General features: G+C 41.8%; 1 protein-coding gene across 1 annotated transcript; it reads right to left on the reverse strand.

Moving 5' to 3' along the window:
* Positions 1-851: 851 nt before the first annotated feature.
* On the reverse strand, positions 852-16,239 carry RagA-B (Ras-related GTP binding A/B). The gene is made up of 8 exons (XM_037429276.2): positions 16,082-16,239; positions 14,361-14,460; positions 13,015-13,145; positions 11,690-11,848; positions 10,000-10,095; positions 6,722-6,844; positions 5,776-5,983; positions 852-1,319 (listed from the first exon to the last, which is right to left on the reverse strand). Exons 1-8 carry the CDS (start codon positions 16,112-16,114, stop codon positions 1,219-1,221), a joined length of 951 nt encoding a protein of 316 aa, XP_037285173.2. The 5' UTR covers positions 16,115-16,239; the 3' UTR covers positions 852-1,218.
* Positions 16,240-16,397: the final 158 nt, after the last annotated feature.

Raw genomic sequence — 16,397 nt, forward strand, 5'->3', positions numbered from 1 at the left:
AGTGTTACAGAGCATTGACATCACGGTAGAAAAACATGATTCTAGCCAAACAAACTCATGAGTCTGGGCAAGTACGGGTGAGTAACATTTTGGCGAGTTTGTGTCCAGTTGAAGAAAATTTGTGTGAGTGCGAGTCCAGCTCAGAAGAACTTTGGTGAGGCCGAGTGAGTCCTAAGTGCAAGATATATTTCATGAGCGTGTCCGAGTGAGTTCCACAAGTTTTGCCGACGTATGCAGCAGATTCTAAACAAGCATTTTAACTTTCGTACATGAAGTAGTTTTTCATAAAATTAGACTGTAAGCACAAAGCTCGTACGAGGAACTTGTGTCATTCACTCACTACGTGCTTTCGGAAAAACTGTTTCAGAGCCACAAAAAATGCTGTTGAAGAAAAGTGCAAATGTGTAAAATATGCACAAAGAGACACCTTTTCTAAATTGCAAGGAAAAAGTGATTTTTTTCCAAATTTTGCTCTACCCTGTGCGCTTAAGTTTCTTTCCAGCACTGTACTCAAGGCTTTGCAGTAAAACTAAACTATATATGTTTTACGCATTTATCAATAACTCATAATTCATGAATGAAGATAATATTTCCACAGCTGGGCTTTGTTAGGTCAATGCAAAGATCAGCACTGAAGAATTGTCTTACACTCTTGGTGATGACGGCTACTTTCTAGAGCACACTTTCACTTATATACAAACAACATTTAATTGCGTTACGACATCCAACACACATTGTATGGTCACACTGTTGTATTTCACCCCAGAATGGCACAATTTATTTTGCAAGTCCTCGCCATACTGTGTGCCTCACTATACATTCATAAGAAAGAAAGAACAAAACTGACAGACTCTCAATAGCAACATTGTTTTTATTTATCATCAGTTTGTACAAAATACACATCTCTAAACATTTTCAAACTGTATATTCTGAACTGTCTAAAACAAGCTGCAGTGAACGACGACACTGCTTATATTCCTTCCTGTGGGATTGCTCTGACAAGGCCTGCCCACTTGAGAGTCTGTGGGGTGCCTCTTCGTTAAACCCTCGCACAATTTATTCGTTCGTGATTTTCAGACCGGACAGGTTGTGGTCGAAGAGAGACAGCAGAATGCAGCTTCTGTGCCACAATATCGATCGGTGCAACAGGAGCATCTCGGTTCTGGGAGCGAGGTGAAACGAAAACGCGAAGGCATTATTAACAGTCTCTAGGAACTACTATCGTCTAGCGAGCGATTGTGAGCTTGAGCCCTTGGCACTCTCGAGCTTCTCAAAGTGTTTCCGGGCATTCTTGATGTTGATCAGGGTGGCCGCTGGCGCTGTGGAAAAAATGACAAGTACTGCCTTTTGAAACCTGAAAACTGGTTTTGCTTCTAAACACTCTTAAAGATTCTGTGAAAATTCACTAATATGAGGATACTAGACGTAAATTGCGTTATTAGCTGTAGCACACACCACAAAACAAATATTCCTGCAATATACTACTGCAAAACCAAATTGTACTTAGCCTGCTTCTGATGGTATAATAATTGCAGGGGTTTAACATCCCAAAACCGCGATATGAACATGAGGGATGCCACAGCGAAAAGCTTTGGAAGTTTTGACCACCTGAGGTTCTTCAAAGGAGAACTCGGGTGACTTTTCCATATTCACTGATTTAAATAAGACTTTGAACATGTGTTCTCACCAGTACCGTGGTAATATGTGCCATATTATACAACTTTAACTCATTTAGTTGTTTAGAAAACCAATAGACCTCTTCCTGTTTGTAAACAGTGTGACGTCACTGCGGGCACCCCGCCCCCCATAACCTCTCTTGGAGCAGCCGCTGGTTGGCAAGAAAGTTCCTTCGGCGGCATCTTTCTGCATAGCAGAGCTGCGTGTCTGCATTCCTTCGACAGAAATTTCTACATTGCTATGTTCTAAAGTCACAGCTTTTGAAAGAAGGGGGTCGCGGAAGGGTCACTACTCAAAGTGTGGAAATTTGCTCGTCGTAGTTGGATGGATGGACAAACTTTGTTTAGAGTACTGAGAGACGCGACTAGCACACATGGGGCTTCACCCACGTAGATGGCAGCCATAAAAAAACAATCTGATCTTTTTCGAAAGCAAACGTTTTGAATGTACACGTTTACTGGCACTTAGAGAAATATTTGCATGGCATGGATGTAAACTTATTCAATTTTCATTGTGGCATGTGCAATTCAGTTTTAAACGAGGTACAGCATTGGCGGCAGCCTGATTGTGAGCTGCTGTGCGCGACGTCACGGATAAGATTCTCACTCATTACCCAGAAGTCTGATCGGAGATGAATAAAAAAAAAGGAAACACTTCTTGCCATGGGTTAGGCTGAGGTTAACATATCCCCATGAAAATCGAAGTGACATTCTGCCGCTACGTTTTTCAATAACCCAGTGAAAATTCATGTTATATAAAACCCGACATCTTAATAATATGTAAAATTATCTGGCACACTTACCTTGCTGCATTTAACACCTATAATGTGCTTTCGTACATACATATTGCTCCTTTAGGCCTGATACACACTTCTAATGCGCATTGTCACTTCATAAGGATCGAGCCGTAAAAGTACAAAGTAGATAAGAAACAAAGATCTCCGCTGTTTCTATTAACACGTATCAGGTATTCAATAATACGAGTTATAGCCGTGGTGAAGCATATATGCAGATTCGGCAACGCTACAACATGCTTATAGCTCATGCATAGTCGTATATATCACCGCAGATCAAGAACTCTTATTTTTCTGCACGCTGCACATACGCTGAGATGTACGCACTCTCAGATGATTGCGTCAAATGCATTCTTACCTTGACTACAATGTCAGATCGTAAAGTTCCATCGACAACCGGTTACTGAAACCGGCCCACAACGAATACTAGTGTTTTCGCAAACAGGACGCATCGCGTTATTCACACTGCATGCACCACACACAATATTCCCAATTTCACCGTCTGTGAAGGTGAACCAATATTATCGATGCCTTTCAACGCACACTACACGCCACAGTCAACACTGCACATTTTCGAAGGCGATGCCGCTATTCCTCGCACAGGCCGCCACATGTGTTCACTTCTCCGAGATAAACAGCCAGCCAGCGTGGCGAATATTTCATCACGCACTTTATCACACACCTAGATTTTCTCTGACACATACCACAGCTAATATTGCCACTGTGAGATGAAGATTAAGCTTTCAAAAAGAAAAAAGATTGCCCCAAGCACCGAGCGACTGCACCCCACTGAGCCACCGGCAGGAATGTTTTGCCAACCACCGCCTTGCACGTGCACTGGTGATGTCACACTGTGACGTACCCCGGTAGAGGTCTATTATAAACACTGGTAGCCAATTCTGGAATTGCACTTGTAAATTCGGACCACTTAAAGTATGTGACGTAAGTGCCTACTCCTTTTCAAAACCATGCTAAAACTGTACTGCAACCCAGCATTGCCCAACAAAGGGATGCAGCGCGCACTTTCTTCTACAAGGCGACGTCGCGAGCACAGTTCAGATTTGTCAGCCGCATGCAGCGTGTTAGTTGTCATTGCATAAGGTCCTACACTAATGCACAATATTGAGCGAGCAACTAGAAGATTGATTCGGGGCACATCAGATGCATCATGCACCGGCTGGTCGAAATCAAAAGGCGATGGTTCTACGCTTGGATAGTAGCTGCAATCATTGCTGAACTTGTCACTGGTAAGTTCAGACGAGCTAGCACAGCTTGATTCTGGGTCATATGACATTACAGACTTGCTTTTCACGCGTCAGAAGAGGCACGTGAGCTATGTTTACACCCTGGCCAGCTGTGACGGTGTGTGGCAGATTTCGTGACATCATCGAATACGTATTTCGCGACGTCATCTGATAGACACCTATCATAGAGGATGGAGCAGCTCCCTGTTTCGGTTTCTGTTTTGACTCATCGTTCATTGTTTAATTAAAATAATTAACAAGTGTCTGGGCAGAATGAACCATCCTAGCTGTGGCAGGACTGTCAATGCTATTAGAAAATGACATTATCTCAGTAAGATGAAAATGCACCGGAGCTCCTTTAAAGTGTGCCAAAATTCAAGTACACAATCTTTCGGCATTTGACAGTAAGCTCTCAGTAAACAGATATCTCTTAAAACGGAACAATTGTCTCTAACACGACTGTTTCCCTACTTGTAGTTCGCAGCCTTATTCCTCTCTCAGTATACGGAAATCCGGTTAAATGGAATGTACTTTCATAGTCCATTCAGGTTCCATTTAGTGGGAGTTTACTGTAATTTCTGAGCACCACATAGCAGCAGTAGGAATTAAAAAGTAATATGTGTAGTTACATCGCATGTAAATCGTGTTCACAGCTGACAGACCAAATCTGAACCTTTGTTCAGGTGAGTTAAACTCTGCTGAAAGGAATGCAGAGTTTTATTGCATACTAACACACCATCTATCATACCATATTTACTCGCATAATCCTCGCACTTTTTTTGGCGGAAAATGAATGCTAAGTTGGAGGGTGCGAGAATTACGTGGGGAAATCTTTCCACGAAAACGTACAGAATGAAAAGGAATCTAAATCGCAAATCGGGATTCTAACACCAGCAACTAACAGCAAGCTTTGAGAAGTACTAATTAAAATTTACCTCAACAATAAAAGCAGAGGTTCAATACGAGGCAAGGTTTATTTGAGACACAAAAAGTGCAAGCAAATAGTCGAGAATATGCAAACCTTGTGGGCGTTGCGGGTATAGCGGTAGCGTTCGTCACTCAACAAAAGCCCTTAAAAGGTAAGCAAGCGTAGGACGTCAGTATTGGGCTGATAGCTACTTAACAGAATCGTCCGAAGTTTCCTTCTGAAGAAATAAAGTTTACTATCAATCCCAGTCTTGGGCACACAGCAGGCCCACACGTCTTGGTGGCTTTCAGCTGCCGTCACCAGTAGCGAACACAAAACTTGTCGACTTTGAAGGGCCTACCGGCAGCCCTGTTGCCGTTGTTTGGTGCATGATCAATCACTTTCAACTTGAAAGCAGCCGTGTAGCTTCAGTATCGCCCCATAACGTGACATTACAGACACAACATACAAAACACACCGCACAGCGCACTTGCCGCTTTGGCTTGGCTTGAATTGGATTGAGTCTTCGTGCAATAATAGTACGCTTGATGCTTAAGAGATGGCGTGCGCTATCATAATCAACGACTGGAATGAGCATACGACATTATTGTGGCAATTTTCGGGGGTGCGATAATTACTCAAGGGAAAAAAAAAATCTTATTTTTGTTGGGCGATGTGGGGGGTGCGAGAATTATGCGCGTGCGAGGATTACGCGAGTAAATACGGTAGTCACAATTTTGGGTGCCCCTCAGAGGTGCGTTTTTATTGATAATATGCTAACAGGATAGGATTTCTCTCTTATCCAAGTTTAATCCTGCATTTGCAAATATGCTTTATCTTTAATATCTTGTTTAGTTATTTGTTTCATTTTTTTAATTATTTTCATTAACCTTTTTTAATAAACTTTTTTTACATAGCTTATTGAAATAAACATCATATAAAAGCAGATATATTCACCTTCACTTGGATGTATTGCACAGCACTGTAAGCAGCTGTTATAGAAAAAATTCTTAACTCAAACAAAAAAAAAAATCCAACTTCTCTGTGGTGAGGAAACAGTTGAAACAATGTGTCAAGCAACTAACAAACATTTTCTGAACCACATTTCCTACCACCGACTTGTGCCGCTAATAAATGAGAAACTGCAGACTCACGCATGGTAGGGTCTGCCATGATCACCATGATGTAGGTGTTTGGAGTGAATACATCGATGAAAGCAGCAAAGTTGCTATTTCGCACTTCCATACTTTGGAACTGGGCCGCCAGCTTGCTGCAGCTCAACTTGAACTGCTTGATGATGTTGGAGACCTTCTCGAAGCGGTGAACGTCGTGGTGCGGCTTACGCTGGCAGTGGCTGATTATCTGTTTCAAGGAATGAGCACAGAGCGCAGGAAACGATGAAAGACACTTGGACATCTCGGCACGAATGCAATTGCTTGCATTTAAGGCACGGCTAGCAGAGAATAGGACCTGGCCTTCTGCAGTGAAGTGTAGAGGCACAGCAGAACTTAGAAAAATTTAATCAAAATGAATTGACAGAAAACTTGAGCCAAGCAGCTGGTTCCGGCAAAGTCTGATGTCGTTTCTAAGTGACACCGGTTTCTTGAACATAACTAAGGATAAATGGAACGATGTCAAAATTACGGTGCAGTGTGCATATCTAGAACAGCAGCATTGTCACGGCAGGCTTTGCCATGGCATGCTAAAACACACACTAGAGTCAATATTCCTGCGGTGCTGCAATTTCGCTAGCACAAAACAATCGTTGTAGAGTCGGCCATAACTTTAACTATTGTGCACAGGACTTTTTGTCTCTCAGCACCATATTATGGAACGACGTTACAAAAATTTGCTTCGTAGACATGTGCTTTGTGGGCATACACTTGTCCTCACCTTTTTTGAAACTCAATTCGGTCGTATGGCAAAGATACACAAAAAAAACTGCCACTCATCCAGGATAGCTAAAGATTTAGCTGACTGTACCTGGTGAAAGTAGCATTTCTCAAGAAACATTAAGAGTTTTAGGGTGTTAAGAGCAAAGCAAAAGGGCTTGAGTTGGCTTTCTTCCGATACTGCAATCAGATCTTCCTGCATACTCACAAGGAAAGTGGCACGCTCGAACAGGAGGACCTCGTTGGCGTCGATGATGTTTGTAAACTGCTGCAAGTTGCTTTCCAACTGCTGGACGTTGGGTATGAGTGTGTACACAATCGACGACCAGGCCTGCATGCCCATAATCACAATCACACACATCACAAGGCAACTCCTCCGCAAATTGCGAAGTAGTTCTGCAGAAAGTTAAAAAAAAAACTTCACTATTTTACTTGCATGGCAAAACAAAATGAGGCTGGGAGATTTGTGGGTCATACATTATTTACACAATTGTAGGTCAACCCCCTTTTTTTTTTCAAATTTGACGATCAAATGTTGGGGGATCGACCTAAATTGAAAACGAGTTTTGGTTGGGAAGTCTCTTTGAAATTAATCTCTGCGCATTTCCGCAAATCTAGCTTTTCTGCGCAGCTTTCAAGTACTGTCCTGAAGCCACCTTTGCACATCGATGGCTTTATGGTGTGCCAAAAAGGAAGAAATCTTTTTTAAAAATAAAATGTGCTCGTGCTCCTCTCTTATTTTTCTATGCCGTGCCCTTTTCGGCGGTCGACCTACATTCGAGTCAACTTACAATCGTGTAGATATGGTATAAGGTGCCACAAACCTTTGCTTACCGATCAAACTTACTCTCGGCCTATCACGTGACCTCCAACACTTAACCTTCTGGAACTATATGCATAGAGGCACCATCCCACTCTTCTTTCCCCAGTTTGTGCACACTGGTGTGTGCAAGAAATCATGCCATCTAGATAATGTGTATAAGCCACAACATGCTGTCACACCCAAGACAGCATAGCACGGCTTTTACGCTGATGGCAATAGACAGGTCACAAGCATATACGTAATTCCTATCACAATAACAGTAATAATCTAATGTTTTCATGAGTGGTCACTCGCTATCATACAACCTCCAGAAAATCGTTCATGAAAAACAGTGATGTGGGAAAGAGGTACCTTTCAGAAGAACAAGGTCGTTGAATGTCAAAACTGCTTCGTGAAGGAAAACGATGGAAGCAGCAAAAATTACTTGCTCAAGTCATATGCAATGCCATGACCTGCATGTGGTCCTCGTTCGGTAGTATCACACAATGAAGCTTGTTTAATCACTGCTTGTTAAGAAAAATGATGCAATAAAAATAAAATCTAAACAACATGTGCTATATATGCATGGGAATGTAATAATTAGAGGCGTGTGAATATTCGAAAAAAATTATAATTGTGAAGCAAATAGCATTCTATTCGGTTTTGTGCAAATTCGAAATACAGAATATTTTTCGAATAATCAGCCAATATAAAAAATGCTAGAAGGAACGAGGCATTACAACCAGCGAAGGGTAACGTTTCTTGTTTTCATGATTGAATCTCTCATGCATATAACCCATGTACAAACAGGACTATGGGTGCAATATTGGTCACAGGATCAAGGCATCCTTGCTTAAAACTCTGGTGTCCCCGAAGCAACTGTGCCTTAAATCCACTATCTTCACCATGCCATCTCACGATGCACAACTCACGAACATTGGAAAATTTTATGTACGAGTTTTATAAGCAGCTCACAAAATACCACATGAAAGACTGTAGCCACTGCTATATTTCAGCCTGGAGTTACAAAATACTTTGAACGCTCTCGTTGCTGTTGTGTATGAGTCTGCCTCGGTTTAAATACCTAATTGTGACAAATCAGTCTGTTAAAATTAATTCTAATGTTCCTTTCCTAAAACTTCTGCATATTTGTTTCAAATGAAATTTTGTAAAATTCTTAGACTGTTTTGAAAATTGTCACCCTACCATCTCGGCTGCTTTGAAAATGCTTGCCTTATTTTCCGAAAACTATTCAAGCAGTATTTAATTTGCATTCGATTCCATGTCATCACTATTCGATTTGTGTTCGAGTAGGTTCAAAAGTTCGCTATTCACACACCCCTGTTAATAATATGCCACTTATCTTTCATAAGGACGAACGAAGATGAACATGGCCATTGTTTGACTCAGACATACCGGGAATATAGGTCAAATTTTGTTTTAAAAAAATGCAATTAAAAGTCGGCCCTCGTCTTGTATACCAGTCATTGGCAGAAAAAATGTGGAAGTCTCGCAAAAATGGGCAGCTGAAGTCGAAAGCCTGCATTGCCATCGTGAGCATCGGCAGCTGTGTCGTTGGGCAAGGCTAGACAAAGCCTACAGTGTTCTAGCAACGCCATTTTGCCTCGGTTATCCGCTGTCAGTCTGCTGTTTTCTTTTTTTTATTTTCTTCAGAAATGAGCGGTAGTCGACGGCAGTTTACGATAAGCTTTAAAAGTTATAGAGTATGCCGAAGCAGACGGCAGGTTGCCGTCTGCTTCGGAGAATTGGAGAAAAGCATCGTATACTGTAGGAGCCAAAAGCAGCGCAGCACATCCTGTAGCAATAAATTAAAAAGCATCGTTTCGTGGACGTGCTGCAGTGCACTCTGAACTGGAAAATCTACTCGCCGAATTCGTCCGGGAGCTGCGTGCAAGGTCGCTGCCCGTAACAGCGGAGTGCATCCGCATGAAAGGTCTCGAGATAACGTGTGACTTTGGGCTCACGAGGGTGCAATTCAATGGATCGCCATCGGGGGTGCGCTGATTTATGAAGCGGAAGGGCTTCGGGCTGAGGTGATGTATGTACATCTTTCCGCAAAAGCTGCATCAGTAACGCATTGGATGGAACGGAGAACGATGCACTCTGGGACATTGCTAGTAAAAACAGACGTCATCAAGTTCAGATGAGTCCGAGTGACAGCACTTTCTGGCCTGGTGTTTATCTACATAAGATTAGTGTCCAAATAAAAAGAAATGTCGCCACAGTGCAGCTGGTTGTGTCGCATATTTACCAAGGTAAGGGTGCGCCACAATACTTCGTGATTATTAAAGATTTTTTTTTTGGAGATTCAAAGTTTTGCAAGTCAACCTAATCCTATTTTTTACGGTAACTATTCAGTTATGTCACATTAGTTTTTTTAATAAGTTGTTTGATAGTACATACCCGAGCATTTAATAATGCAACATACACAACCATGAAAAAGTTGCCACATTTAAAAGCTTATTAGGAAACACTGTCTTGCTATTGCCATGTAATACACGAAACAGGCAACCTTGTCCATATTGTTTAGATTTCACTGTTGCGATGCCATAGCTTGACATGATAGCCAACAAAACTGCCATGTCAGTTCTCCATGTCAGAATGCGGCACCAGGAGTGGTTGAATGTGCATATGGAAGGCAACAGAATTCACAAACACCCAACCTTGTAAAGTGTTTCGTCCCATATCGACGTCTTGAAACACACGCACTCCAAAGGCTTGGACAACCTGTTGAGGTCCTCTTGTCTCAAACGGAATATCTGTACAGAAAGAGACGCAGTGAATGAGCGACACACGAGTTATCATGTTTACCATATGAAGGGCTGTGCGTGTGAAAAGGGCAATGGGCAGCGTTCTTCGGTAACTGCGACATGTTGCTTCAACTAATGTATATATCAAATTTCAGTCCTACACGGGGCAATCCGAGCCAAGGTTACAAACCGGAATACTGGCATGCTTTTAAAGTTTTGTAATGTTTCTGTGCAACCATTCATTCACAGATAACTCCCCCATTCCACTATCACTCATTTTATACTTGTCCGCCTGCATATCTCTACTGTTTTTTTTAACATGAAAGCTTTGTTGACTATAGTTCAAAATGTTTTGAGTTTGCTGAAATTATTGTAATTTCTATGGCAATGCAGTCCTAAAACTAGCAACCAAGTGTGTTCCAGCATTCATTATGAAAATTACTGCGACAGCAACACAACTAGAATAATTCACATCAAACATTAAAATTTTCTGGCTTTCATTTGAACTAATACAGATGAAGCTTCATTAGCATTACGAGATTATTTTTAAATGAATTAATTGTATAAGTTATATTAAATGGCTTAAGCATATATGTATCAAAGTCAGCAAGAAAAATAAATGTGATTTGCATTTCCAGTGGAGGGAGCAAATAAACTTTATATTGACATTTTCTGTAGTTATCTCAATCTTTTCTTATGTTTACAACTATCTTCAGTACTAAAAATGAAATATTAATATTCATAATTAGACTTCATCAAGCTTGAATACACACTCGAAACTCGAACTACGTTCAAGTTCAGTTTTCCCCCCCGCTCCATCGAAGACTGAAATTCACTACCTGGTTCTCTTCGCTCATGCTCATCGCAGAGTTTTGTAGCCGAAATTCGGAACACATGTGTTTGAAATAAGCTGATCTGTTTGCAAATGCTATTTCTGCGTTTATTTTTTCCATGTTCTGATATTTTTGCCTTAACTTTCACACAATGTTATTACGTTACCTGTTTGCATTATGCTCATAGTTTTTAGTTATATTTTTGTGTAGCTTTGTACACCCACTCCTGTCATAGCGTTATTAGCGTTGCAGTATGTGTAAATAAATAAAAGAAACATTCCGTTGAAGGCATAAAAGCCAACTTTTGCAGTACTAGTCTGTGTACTTCCGCAGCTGCCAAGACAGCATGTTTGGGTACAGGGTAACAAATGATGAAGAGAGAGTACAACAGATGGAATGTGCTTGCTCTTATCCTTTCTGTCCTACTCTTTGTTCATCGCTTTTGTCCTGTATTAACAAGCCCAACTTCCCATACCATTGCTGCCAAGATTATTGCTGTGTTCATTCATAGCATGAAAACATCGATAGCTGGTTCTTATCCTTGAGTAACTCCCAGCCAATGACCAAGGTTTCAAGAGCTTCCGTTTCAGATGCCCTAATGTAAACCACCATTTCCTCAAAAGTAGTAAGTGATTTTAAAAGCTACACTTGAATTTGCCCAGAGGAAAGACCTGGGGAAGGATGGTTTTGAAATGTTACTTCTCTTCATACAATACTGTGGACTAATTAATGTTAGTACACCAAACATCAAAGGAGAAACTTGAACGCACCCTCTCCCTCTGTTCTTCAGGCACGAGGTCCATCTTGTGAACGAGACAGAAGATCTTGGCCTCCGCTGAATTCTGCAGTATTGCCTCTAAGCATGACTGATAGTAGTGAAGGTCCTTTTCCAGCTCTCTTGACTCCACGTCGAAGACATAGATGAGAACCTGCGCGTCACAGCAAATTTTTACACGGTGCGTGCTTCCCTGACCGTGCAATGCAAAGAAGTACGTACAAATGCACCTTGAATAGACAACGTCATCATTGTATTAGATGTGAGTATAGCTGGCCGTTATGCAAGACAAAGGCCTATTGCTATTTACCCTGATTACAATTGATGCACACTAGCAACATCCACCATATTTAGAATTAACTTCAGTCAACCAAGGGATGGAGGTTTGATTCTCAGTTATGACAGTCGCATTTTGATAGAAGCGAAAAGCAAAGAACACCCATATACCGGTCACATATAATAATCTTTTATTCAGTTTTTCGATCATAGGATTAGGTCGGCAAACTTGCTCACTAGCCGACTGGCTCAAACTCCGATGAAGCTGTGAGTCCGAGTGACTCTAAGAAAAACTTTGAGGATCTAGTCAAAGGGAGCTCTAAACACGAAATATATTTCGAGTCACTCTGAGTGAGCAGCACCTTTTAGCCTACCTATGGACCTATCTACTCATCTTTAGCATTACTATTATTAGCTTTATGTCAACTCGCGTCTATACCCATGTACATACATTACAACACATTAGTGCTTGTATACTAGCTTAATATTGATTAACCAGAGGTGTGAGGTAAAGAAGGGGAGGGGGAGAGGTTCCCTGGTCATCTCCTGCAATCTCTTTCCCAGGAAGTTCTTTATAAGAGATCTCATGCGAGTCACGTCTTTCAATAAAAATGTCCGAAATGGATAGCAACCCCTGACAGCTCGTAATCTGAGGTATGACATCACAAGGCTTACAGCACAGCTGTGATTATGTGAGATATCGGCAATACAGAGCATTGACACATGACCAAAAAGTCTAACTATACAATAACGTAGTCATGAATCAACTCACTTGGACGTACCAAGGCTCACACCAAGTCATGAATATGAGTTAGTTCGGGTGAGCAATATTTTGTTGAGACTGAGTTTGATAAGTGCAGTTGAGAAAAAATTTTATTCTGAGTCTGAGTGAGCCCCAGGCCCGAAATACATTGTGCTCACAATATACGTGAACAAGTCTGAGTGGGTTCCACTTTTTTTTTGCTAACATATGGTCATAAGCACACACCACTGTTTCATGCGCACAATCCAGCCTTACAGATGCATTACTGGGTGTAGTCTAACCTCAACATTCCGGAAGATGGTGTCCTTCTGGCTGGCAAAGTAGTTTTCCATGAAGGCTTCCTGGCCGCCACAGTCCCATAAGTTCAGCACCAGGTTTCCCAGAAAGCGCACATGCGAGTGCTCGACATCAACTGCAACGAAACGCCCTCGTTGAGTGCAAGGATAGCGAAAAGCTCCATGTTGAGCTCCTAAGAAAGCTTGGAGCAAGTCCGTAAAACACTGTACGCAATATAAATTTGTTGAGGCGGGATTCACAGCGGCACGAAATCCCCAATGGTTATTGCATCATGCCGGTCCCTCTAAAGAAAGCACACACTGTTCTTTGGTTCAGTGCAGCAGGGACAAAATAAAATTAAACAAATCCTTTCTACGTACACATGTTATCCCAGGCTCACTTGCCACGAAAATGAGACTTAGTGCACTAAACTCTGTATAGAGGGCCTGGCTAGGACAGTGTGCAGATCATTGGGAACACAGTTCTGTGCAAGAAGAGTCGCTGCATGCTATAAGATGTGCGATGAATATAACGTACCCCTCAATTCTATCGTTCGTGCCATAACTGCTAAAGGTGGGTGGATCAAGAACAGGGTAAAATGTGAATTGTACAACAGCAGTTGCTCAAGCGTACCATATGAAGTATTCATTTGTGTCACTGGATTGAAATACTGCCTAGTATGTAGACGCTAGCCAACACCACACATCCCTACACCCATAGCGTGAGTGCATGTCAACATTTGATTCTCCACTCAAGCTAGCAGCGGAGGCAGCGGCAGAGCATATTGCAGTTCAACGGAATCCGAAAAGCAGGGAGCATTAACAAAAATTATTGTGGCTTGCAACTCTGAGTTCTGACTGCACTTGCTACTCTGTGAGAGTTGCAAGCACAGCGATAAATCCAACATGGTAAGAGTGGCCACGACATCACCATGCTTAAATTACAGTAGTACAGCTTCAACCAACTTTGAAAAATGACTACTGTCAACAAAATATTGCATTATAAATTTAAAATTTTCTCAATGGTTATGCATGCGTACTAGTTGTTACTGCATTTACAAAGGTATAAATTGTCTGGAAACTAAGCTTGTAAATGTTGCATAATAAATGAAGCCAAGAGGACATTTGAACATACAAGCACAAAGTAAATCTGTTTGCTAAGCATCATTTTCATGGTAGCTGGATGACCGTAGTGCAGCGGCAAAATTCCCTCTAGAAATTTCTTCGAGAAATCTCACTGACCAGGGCAAGAAAGCAACACAGTGGAGTTTTCCAGTCTGCCTTGCTCTCATTCAGCTCGGGCTATCACTACAGAGAGCCAAGATAAGTTAAACAATTCTGAACACACTCACTTGTGGCACCCAGCCTCCGTGTGTCCCGTGCAATGTAGTTGGCAAATATGATCGACCTCATGCTTGTTTTCCCCGAACCACTCTTGCCCATGAGCAGCACCTAAAATGTTGAGAAGTTACACGTACGAATAAAGGATAAAAGAGAACTATAACGAATGTATGTTTGGTAAATATGATGCACGATGGTTGACAGCTCAAAAAGTGGCACGGGCCACAATACATCATATTCAACTTTTCAGAGTGTCACAATGTTTGTTAAACAGTATCATAAACAAGATAAATAATGTTGTCTTCACGATCAACAAAAAATGCAATATGACCTATTGGTCAATATTAGGCCAATGTATCATTAATATAGCAACCTTGTAAACGACCCACCTGTTAACACATGCACTGTATAGCTCTGTCACTATCAAGACCTGCCGCAGCTTCAAAGATTTACACACTAGCACCCACACCGGATTTATTGGACATGATGAAATCCACAAACAATAGTTTGCATAGCTTAGTTCTGCATTTAGAGATCAGCTTCCCTGCCTGGCATGGTGTAAAGCTGAACAAGAACTTGAGTGCCACATGTGCCTTGGCATGGCCTCCACAAACGCCCATTTGTTGCGCATCAGGGCAGCAGACAAACCTGCATGCAACAAACCCAGCAGAGTGGCTATTGCACACCTCGCCTGTAAGCACCTTCGCTGAGTGCTCTGAGAAAGGCACTCTCAATAGCATTTGATAAAATGGCGAATCGGCCTTTTATGTAGCAAATACTTAGACACCAGTCCAGACTTCTTAACAGATAGTAGAACTTCTTTAGGACATGTAGATTGAATGGCAGACTGATAATATGCCAAACTCCAGTGCGCATGGCGTTTTATATAACCTTTAACCCCCCATAGCCCAGAACAAAGTAGCCACTTAGTCTGCGTACTGGTTTACCTCCCTACTTCCCCACTATCTTTTTCACTAGGGTTTTTACGAAGAAGATTTAATTGTCCAGAAAGATCTTCTTAAGCTTAATCAATCGGTTGTTTCAAGTAGGCACCTACTCAGTGAAGCCACCAGTCTTGTAAACATTTGGCCAGAGAACAAACAGGAAATCGTAAAACAACAATGTGGCTACAGTGGTCTTTGATCTCAGCCCACTACCGCGCACAGAGCATATTTCCCTCTACGGCGTAATTTGTCTCTTTCTGCTGCAATTTTTCTTCTTAGTCAGATTAATAATTTTAATTTAACACAGCCCGGAGCGAAAGTCATGCGGACTCCACAGAAAAACAATTAAGGAAGCGGCATGGGCAACACAGCACTTGTTCGGCTCATTGTAACAGAGCACACACTTGAAATTTATTGTAGTAATTGGTGACCCATAAATGAAAACGCATTGTTTGAAAGCAGTGCGTTGATGAAAAAATTTCAGATCGGCATTGCAAGCACGATGTTAAGAAACTCGTGACACGTTGGGTATCACCACCGGAAGGCGTATCTTTTTGTGTCTCGTGCGCGAGCATTTCGGCTGGTCTAGCGACGAAGTTTAAGCTTCGGCATACTGGCTGTTCTACAGTGAATAATTTCGTCATCCGACAAACACCGGCAGCACGAGTCGATCGCATCACCGAACGAAGGCTGCCTTAGCAGAAGCGACCTTTCTTCTTCTTCACCCGTGTTTAAAAACAGCGGCGTACACAGTTCTGAGTTGAAGGATATCGAATTCGAGCGGATACCTTTTTCTTCATGGCGCTGGATCTGTTTTGCATCCGAGTCTTTCACAATTAGCAGGCAGAGTAATCCACTACTAGTTAGCCCCGATTTGCCGCACAATTCGTGTTCAGCCGAGCAGCTGGGCGAAGCTTGTCTTGTGACTGACAGACAGAGGAGGTGACCCCCTCTAGCGTCGGGTATAACAAACAAATATCCAGTTTCGATTTCGTGGTCAAACTAAATTAGGTTACTATGCTCAGTCTATACAAAACAAAATAGTTTATAATAACGTTGGTGTGATTGAATCTAAAAAATGGCGCTTTCTTTTTGCGAAGTGCC

Source organism: Rhipicephalus microplus, chromosome 1, assembly GCF_043290135.1.
Source record: "Rhipicephalus microplus isolate Deutch F79 chromosome 1, USDA_Rmic, whole genome shotgun sequence".
Classification (NCBI taxonomy): Eukaryota; Metazoa; Arthropoda; class Arachnida; order Ixodida; family Ixodidae; genus Rhipicephalus; species Rhipicephalus microplus.

Excerpts from the sequence above, each read along its gene's own strand:
- RagA-B (XM_037429276.2), bottom strand. The coding sequence starts at position 16,114 with ATGCAAAACAGATCCAGCGCCATGAAGAAAAAG. Across the intron at positions 14,461-16,081 it reads CCAGCGCCATGAAGAAAAAG|GTGCTGCTCATGGGCAAGAG; the intron begins GTATCCGCTCGA and ends TCAACATTTTAG. Across the intron at positions 6,845-9,999 it reads GGGACGAAACACTTTACAAG|GCCTGGTCGTCGATTGTGTA; the intron begins GTTGGGTGTTTG and ends ATGGGCATGCAG.